General features: G+C 41.2%; 1 protein-coding gene across 1 annotated transcript in view; it reads left to right on the top strand.

Moving 5' to 3' along the window:
- The first annotated feature begins 570 nt into the window (after positions 1-570).
- Positions 571-9,279, top strand: part of schip1 (schwannomin interacting protein 1) — a 372,471-nt gene continuing 363,762 nt past the window's right edge. Inside the window, exons 1-4 of the mRNA XM_053486598.1 lie at positions 571-652; positions 874-949; positions 7,571-7,632; positions 7,824-7,907. Coding sequence (XP_053342573.1) covers positions 627-652; positions 874-949; positions 7,571-7,632; positions 7,824-7,907 — 248 coding nt within the window. The 5' untranslated portion in view covers positions 571-626. The remainder of the gene's footprint in view (positions 653-873; positions 950-7,570; positions 7,633-7,823; positions 7,908-9,279) is intronic.

Below are 9,279 nucleotides of genomic sequence, written 5' to 3'. Positions count from 1 at the left end.
TCTGGGTTTGATTTCCGCCTCCGGGTCTGAAAGCATAGCGTTTGCATGTCGTCCTCGTGCTTTTGTGGGTTTCCTCAGGGTGCTCCGGTTTCCTCCCACAGTCCACAGACATGTCGCTAATTGGTGTTCCCAAATTGCCTATATCCTGTGAATGAGCTTGTGCATGCCCTGCAACGGATTGTCACCCTGTCCAGAGTGTACCCCGCCTTGTGCCCCCAGGCTCCTGGGATAGGCAGGGCCCCTGTATATTATTATGATTATAAGTTATTCTTGCAGTTTTAGTTCACTCCCAATTTAAGCCTAATATTAATTAAGGAAGAAACAAATTAACGAAATTTAATTCGTCTGTTTATTATTTTTTTTTTTATAAACTGTAATCTCCGAATATGAGTGTACACCCTGTACCTGCTGTGTTGAGTTTGCAGTGCTTGTACTGTACCGACGCCGATGAAGGAACTCGACGGATTCTTTGCGAACGAGCGCGCGCGCGCACTCCCTCGCGCTTATAAACCACGCGCGAGCCGAGCCGAGCCGTCTCATTGGCTGAGCGCGATCTGTCGGAGGCGCGTCTCCAGCCGCTCGCGCGTTTCCTCACGGACACTCTGATCGAGACGCGACCCACAGGGATGATGCTGGGCACCGGCGAATTTCGGTAAACTACCACGTCTCTATTGGTGTCGTCTTTTGCTGTAACAGCTTAGAAAGACGGCGTGCAGAATAGAGGAGTGTGTGTGTGTGTGTGTGTGTGAGAGAGAGATTACGTCGTGTCCAGTCCAGTATCCTTCCTCGCTTATGTCATCGCAGAGATCTTCTGTCTTTCTGTCCGTCTGTCCGTCCTGAGCTTTATTATATTAACTTTGCCTGTGTGTGCAGGGACGCTTCCCGCGGTGAAGGCGCGAGACTACGCGGCGAGACCGAACGGAAGCGCCTGTCTCTCCGGATCACCCAGGTAAAGTCTTACTCCCAGACTCCCACTCCTGCAAAAAAAAAAAAAAAAAAAAACCCGCGCACGGGAATTACATCACTGTCACACGCAGTAAGGTGTTTCTGATAACTCACGGCGGCGGTGCAGCTGCGTCATGCGTTTGTGTTCGTGCATTCATGCATAAAGGTCAGTCTGTCTTGTGTCCTGACACCCCATGCAGGGTCATCACCGCGCGCATTTTCGCACGTGCACTGAGGGATCTTGACAGATTACTGTATAACCGTCTCAAGTCACTGCGTTGAAATGCGCGCTTGGATTTGCCACCGGCTCGTCGTTTCAGCACCCTGGACAGGGGCGACGCGCGCTCCCGCAAAACGAGCACGCAAACTTGGCATCTGCTACAGAACATGGTTGCATGATTGAATTGATTATAGACCATACCAAATTGTAAACACTTATAGTAAGTCATGAGAAACGGTTTGGAAAACCCCGCCTAGATACCAAATCCAACACTGTATCCTATATCACGTTATTAAATATCTGATCATTTGGATTCATATTGTACATATTTTCTTACTCATTACATAGTCGTTTGCATCATTTTTTTTCCAATTCTGTAAAGCTGCTTTGTGACAATGACCATTAAAAAAAAAGCGCCATACGAATGAGAGTTACAAATTTAATTAAATTATACATGTAAAACTTTTTCTTTTAGTCTGTTTTTTTATCTCTATTTTTAGCACAAGTCAGTTTTTCTGTCTCATACAGTATTCTGCATTTTCAATTTTAATGAGCAGATAGTACCTTAAGTAGTACTGAGTAAATGCATGTAGTGTGTGTGTGTGTGTGTGTGTGTGTATATGTGTGTATATATATATATATATATATATATATATATATATATATATATATATATATATAATGTGTGTGTGTGTGTGTGTATATGTGTGTGGGAGAGAGAGAGCATTTGTATGCATTTGAACAAATCTTCCAGCACATCTCTTTAATAATTCATTGCAGTATGCTGTATTTCGTGCTATAAAATTTGGGATATCGAGCTCCGGCTCGTGGCACAGATCGATCACTCTGATTGGCTATAATAATGTTGCTATCATCAGGATATTTCCTGGTGCAAAGCGTTTCGCTGTTTTATTATTCCATCGATATTCGTTTTTTTGAACATCATAGCTGAGATGCACAGATAAGAGACTCCTGAAACTGAATATACAGTATGTAACAGCTAATTCTATTAATTAGAGTATCTTGTTAAAATTGGCATTCTTTCCCATATGTTTAATAGCTTTGTATGAGAACTAAGAAACCTGTACTCTGCACCTTGTACTCTTCCATTTGTCTGTGGGAAAAGAACATTTTCACATTTTTTGTTACATTTTGTTCAAAATTACAGACTTTTATCTGCTACGTGTGAAAAATATTTTTGCATGATTTTTCGTGATTGCCTGCACTACATGTTGAATGCAAAGCTAGCAGAAACACAACTTGGGTAAAGGTTCACAACTTTCTGAAAGATAAAGGTGGCTGTTGAGCCTCTATTAATGTGGCATTCCTGCAAAGTGAAAACTCTAGTGAGGAGGAAGTTGTTTGCCTTTTCTGTAGTTTTAAACATAGAAATGAAGATCTGTTGTTCAACTTCACTGTATTTAGCAACAGGTAAAGCTGTGAAAGCCCTAAAAATAACACACTTTTATTGGCAACTGGCACTTGGCTCTCAATGTTTGTTTTTCTTGCTTGCTTTCCAATTTGTTCCCAAACCTGATTGGTTGAGAGATAAAACGGTGTTTAACGTTACTCTAAACTTTTCTGGGAAGTATGTTTTTTTTATGTTGTGACCAGTTTAAAAACAATAGCAACAGTCATAAAGCTGTTTACATATACAGTACATGTAACTGTAATAGAAATGTATGCTAGTGGTTCTTCAAGCCGTTGAGAATCTTTCTGCTCAGGACTGGAAGAGCAACACATTACCCAACCATGATTAAATTAAGATGTCTGCCAGTATTGATGTGCAAACTGCCTTATTCCTTGTCAAGCCTGCTTCTAGCTATCTAATTTAATAGAGTAAACTAACCTTGCCTTAATAGGGCATAAGATGTACAGCTAAGTTATAGATTTTTCTTGTCATCAGACATTACTCACGCAAGTCTGAATGGTTCCCTGCAACCATGTTATGTATATTATAAGTAAATGTTAAGGACTTGTGAGTTTGAGAGGATAAAACAAGCACTTTAATTAACACAAAGCTAAAAAGAAAAGCAGCAGCTTTGCTTTGTCTGGATGACTACAGTAGTTGTGTAATCAGTCCTGCATTTAAATGCCAGAATCACGTCCTGGGCTAAACTGTGTTGTTGAAGCGGAATGAGTGTTTATCAAAAAAAAAAATGCAAGTGCACGCACGTTGCTTTGTAAATGTCAGTTAACAGCCTCCGAAATGCATTATAAAGGAAAGAGCGATGGTGTAGTGATGTGGAAAAGCCAAAAACCTCATTTGTGAAGTAGACAGGGAGACAAGTCAATGGCCAACTATAGAACGAGAGAAAGGGAGAGGGAGAGAGAGACAGATATTAGATGTCAGAAATGTGTTCTGCTTCCCCAGTTGCATCCCCAGGGGAAGCATATGAGTGTTTAGAGTGCAGCCGGTCACTGCACTGAAACAACTGACTGTGTCTTAATAAGCCAGCGGTGTAACGAGATCAGATCCATTGCTGCACTTGCCTGCTTCTGCACTTTGACAGGAAAATAGTTTATCCATAGGGCATGGTAGCCTTCTTTGCTTTTCTTTCCCATTTACACGTTGGTACGAGAATCCATCTCTTAAATACCAAGTTGTCTGCAAATCCTGCGGTGATAATTATTTTAAAGGCAGGTGGTGAATAGCGAGTAGTGCACTCTGTATGAGTGTGTCGCAGGGTGTTGTATTTTTTATTTTTTTTTATTTGCTTATATCGCGTATGGTTCATAGCCATGTTATTTAAATCGTAATGAATATATAGAGTATTTATATGTTCTACATTATATATTATATAAAAAGTAATGAATACCATCATTTTAATTAGATATACTTAACATACATGGTATTCTATAGTTGGGTGGTGAGCTATACCTGTGATCATAATGAACATTCTTTACTCATCACCTGCTATCATGCGTATAGGGTTAACAAACACCTTTAACCATCTCAAAATATCTGCCTGGAGTTCAGCTCTACAGCATGTGTCCTTTTATGACCCCAAGCCCCAATATTGTTTCATGTCTGTTACCTGAATACGATCTGACAGCATTACCATTTTCGGAATGGCGAGATGCGTAGACCTGAAAAACTGAGGACATATAAAACATTGGATGCCTAGAACTACAGTATGTCTTGACTGGTCATGCATGATGTTTGAAAGACAAATATGTAACAGATTTTGTGTGTGTGTTGTGGTATCCGTAGCTCTGCCTAGCCAGAGGCAAGCCCAGATAATGACATGGGTTATTGAAAATAAAACAAACAGCTGTGCACTTGCATGCCTGGGTAGGTAGCGTACAGTACATCTTGGATCTGAAATTGGTTTCCAGCCATTAAGTTAACTATGTCATGTTATCTGTATTATAAGGTTAGCAAGTACTAACTGCAGTACTAATACCGCTTAGAGAGTTGTGAGAGAAATCACTTATAGTTCACCAGTTTCTGATTAACGTTAGTATTCCATAACAAACCTTTGGATGCATATCCATAATTACAACAATCTATAAGCATTTTTGCTGAGCGTGATGGCATTTCAGGTAGATGATGCAGCCGGAGGTGTTTTGTTTTTTTTGCCTCCACTTTTCCTTTGTTTTGCTTCCAGCTAATGAAGTAGGCGCTGAAATAGCCTGTAGGAGCTCCTTAAGCAGATGATTCAGCAATGACCATCTCTTATCATTACACGAGACCTTCAGCCTGAAGAAACACATCATCAGTCATCCGACTCCTTCATTATTGTTAATGAAATTAATTTGAAACCTGATTTCATGTTCCTACTTCATCACTTGACACTGGTGTCAGACCTCCATGTCTCATATGTGTTTCTGAGATTGCTGATGTGTGGATTCCATGTTATGTTTTCATATTATTGTCACTTTTGCATGAGTTGCATCACTTTGGCATGGTTGCTGCAGTGGCCAATTAAATATTAAAAGGTTTTAATAATATACTGACATCCTTCCATTGACAGAATCCCTTCCTCGCCGCATTCTAGTTATCATCAGTTATTTTTTTTTTCTTTCTGCATTACTTTCCATTTAATTACCATTCAGCTTGCAAGTTGTATTTTACCCTTCTTCCTTTAGACTGCTCCAGGACCTACAACTATAGAGCTGAATACTGTCACACTGCCCATGTAAATTGATTCCCAATTTTTCAATTAATGCCTGCCCTTACAGATATAATTATTTCTCCTGATTCAACATTTCCCCAGACCAAGCGATCGATAGCATCAAAGCAGCACAGCAGCAAAGCTGATTAGATAGTGCCGCATGATATTCCTTGGAGCGAATACAGTTAGTAGTTTTTAAATGCAAAAACATCAGCGTCTGTTTGTACTTTGTAGTGAAAGTTGGTCGAGGTGACCATGCAGAACGACTGGGTTCAAATCCCACCTCATGCCCAAACCTCAGCCACTGGATGCAGTGTCTGTCCCAAAGCTTGGATAAAATGGAAGGTTGCATCAGGAAGGGCATCTGTTGTAAAATCTGTGCGGTCCGCTGTGGCGTCCCCTTGCCAGGAACAACCAAAAGACAACATTTCAGTAAATATACCTACCTTATTTCCTGAAATGTTATGTCTTTTGGCTGTTCCCGGCAAAGGGACGCCACAGCGGACCGCACAGGTTTCTGGTTAATATAACTAGATAAACCATAAATGGGTGCTCTGTATCAAGCACAAGATCTTGTTCTTGTCCTAGGTACTAAGAAAAGACCAGAAATGGCCCTCTATTACAGCTAGCTTCACAACAGCAAAAACATACACACCGCCAGTCTCTAGCTCTGTCTATCCTTCAACATGTTTTTATATGTTATACCCTCCCTGCCACTTGGGGACTGTGGGTGTTAATGTCTAATCAATGTCAGCCTGGTCAGGCACTGAGAGCGTTTCATAAAGACTGAGGGAGAAATAGGTTTCAGAGCAGGACTTGACTGCATCTGGTTTCGTCTTTTCTCATGGTGTGATGGGCAAGGTTGTGGTCATGAACAAACCTGGGTATACATTTAGGATTGAGGGCTGAAGCATTTATTACTATTAGAAAAACAACACTTCTTACTCTTCTTCTGTTTAAAATGGTTAGTGTCAAACACACTATTAAAAACATGTGGGGGGGGGGGTTGGACTGTTTCCTAGTTATTTGCCTAATTACTTTTAAGGCTGTAAAAAAAAATGTCTGTGCTTACGGAATTGCTAATGCCATATTTTTGTTAAACCCCTTGATTTAATGTTGATAAGACAAGGCTGTTGGTTCCTGGGTTACTGATTGAAAGGTCGGGGGTTTGAGCCCTAGCACCGCCAAGTTGCCGCTGTTAGGCCCTTGAGCAAGGTCCTTAACCCTGTTTGCTCCAGGGGGCACTGTATCCTGGCTAACCCTGCACTCTGACCCTAGCTTTCGAACTGGGATAAACGGAAAAATCATTTAATCGTCGACTATAACGCTTTATCCTGTATTTAGGGTCGCGGCTGTCTGCAACCTGTCCCAAGAGACGGGGTACATCCTGGACAGGGTGTGGATCCATCGCAGGGCACAAAAATTATTTCAAACAATTGAATTATTAAATTTGATTTATTTGATTGCTTTATTTTAAATCCATTTTAGTGGTTAACAGGCGCAAAAATTGTCACTGTCCAAATACTCATCAATCTTACTGTAGCTAGTTTGGCACAATGCTCAATATTGTCATAGTCGTACTGTTAGATAATAACATTAGCAGTAGGTGATTTAGAAAGCATTATATTTACTGCATTTGGCGGACACCCTTATCCAGAACTACTTCCATTTCATCTCATTATACATCTGAGCAGTTGAGGGTTAAGGCCTTTGCTCAAGGGCCCAACAGTGGCAACTTGGTTGTGGTGGGGTTTGAACCTGCAACCTTCCAATCGTAAGTCCAACACCTTAACCACTGAGCTTTTGCCATATGCTTAAATTGGAAATGTAAGGTTTTTAAACTAACGGTCACTATCTTAATAGGTTTCTCTTAAACATCATGATGGATCCGCTCTGGACTTGCTTCTGATTCACTGTTGTCATTCCAGTGTTTCCGGCTGAATTTATTTCGAGCTCAGGACTGCTTTGTCTACAGAAATTGCAAGTGTTCTTTAGGACTTCAGATAAAACCATGTTGTAACCCTGACAGCACAGATACGCAAGTAAATTCATCACAGGCAGGACCCCCAAATGCCGAGTCTGAGAGTGAGAGCTGGTCCATAAGGTGCATAAGGCAGTAGATTTATAGTTTCTTTTATTTCCTCATGGTATCTTGCTTGGCACTAATTACGATGGATAGACTCTTGCAGTACATTGGTAAAAAGATGGGGGAGATGATGGAAAAGGAAAATCTGAAAATACTCCCTAATGTGAAATGTATTTTTTTTGTGCGGGATTTGCCTTTTAGGACGAAGGACGCAAGTATCATCGCTACTGCAACCACAGCGGAGGAGGACAGAAGATAGAGAGGTTAGAAAGCTTTCTGTTTAATGTTTGCCCCATTCAACCCAACAAAGGCTTACAAACCCTGTTAACACAGTTAGATGCATTTTGTAATGTAAGTGCGCCTTGGAATTGCAAAAAAAAAAAAAAAAAAAAGGATTTATGCATTTCTGTGTTTTTGTCAGCTTCACACCACTGCTTCTTGTCTGTTGTTACAGAAACCGCCATCAGTGGGCTGAGATAGAAGATACTGACATGCTTCGACAGGAACAGCAGTTGCTATTGGAAAAGAAGGCCATAGTGTGAGTATTTTTATTTTTTCTTATGAATGCGACTGTGCAGGGGTCAGGTTAGCTCTGTTAAAAAGAAAAGATTAGTATTTTTAATTGTGTTTTTATGTTATAAAATAATAATAATAATAATAATAACCTAAGTGGATCTTAGCATTCAACAAGTACAACCTCAGGCAAATAACATATAACTTTATTCACTTATTTATTTAACAAAAATGAAACCAAAAAGAAAAAAATACTAAGGTACCCCCTTACTAATCCCGTAGGTTGTAGCGGCTTGGCCCACTCATGGCATTCTGCAATCAGCCAGATTCATGAGTTAGTCACCTGGAATGAATTTCAGTTCACCGACATGCGTTCTCAAGAGTTAATTTGTTACATTTCTTGCCTTCTTAATGTGCTTTGGACCATCAGGGGAAGGGTGGGTATTGAGACAATAGCTCTATTGGTGCTACTACAACTACTGTAGCGCAGTGGTAAAGTGCTCGCCCTATCATCCGGAGATTGCTGGTTCGAACCCCGGGTGATGCTGTTTTCCTCTCACAGCCCACAGAGGTCTAGAGAGAGCTGATTGGCCGAGCTCTCTCAGAAGGGGAGGGATGAGAGGTACTCGCGCTCTACAGCCAATCAGGGGCGTCTGTGAACTCGCGCATGCCGAAGGAGCGGCTGGCGCTTTCCTCCGAGTGTGTTACTCCGCCTCTAATGGTGCGTGAGCAAGCTGTTCGAAAAATGCGGTCGGCTGACGTCACATGACAGTCTTCAGCGATCCCGCTGAGTGGTAGTAGTAGCCTTAATGTGGGGCCCCCTAGTGATGGGGAGGAATTGGCTACGACTAAATTAGGGGAGAAAATTGGAAAAATCCCAAAAAATTTATATATATTAAGAAATGAGGGTCAGTCAATCAGAAAAATTTTAAGGACTTTAAATGTATCCCCAAATGCAGTCGCCAAAACCATTAAACCCTATGATGTAATTGGCTCTCATGGGTACCTTCCCAGAAAACGAAGACCAAGAGCTACCGCTGCTGCAGAGAATAAGTTCTTTAGAATGACCAACCAATTTAAACCGCCAATTACAGCACTGAAAAGCATTTATGTGGGTTCTGAGTTCAAGTGGCAGACATGGTATTTCGATCTCCATGGTTCAGTTGAGACTGCATGAGTCAGGCCTCCATGGTTTTAATGACTATGGTCGAAACCACTGATTCAGAAGGATAACAATCAGGAAAATTGTCCTTTTAGTCTGCTGGATCCAAGTTTGAGATTTGGTATGGCGGGTGATTTTCGTTTAACACTGGGGTACACTTAACCAGCGTGACTACTACTGCATTTTGCAGTGACATGCCATCCCATCTGGTTTGCACTTGGTGGCACCATCACCT

This window comes from Clarias gariepinus, chromosome 25 (assembly GCF_024256425.1).
Source record: "Clarias gariepinus isolate MV-2021 ecotype Netherlands chromosome 25, CGAR_prim_01v2, whole genome shotgun sequence".
Lineage (NCBI taxonomy): Eukaryota > Metazoa > Chordata > Actinopteri > Siluriformes > Clariidae > Clarias > Clarias gariepinus.
The sequence above is the reverse complement of the archived record's forward strand: the minus strand, read 5'-3'. Positions and strand labels throughout refer to the sequence as shown.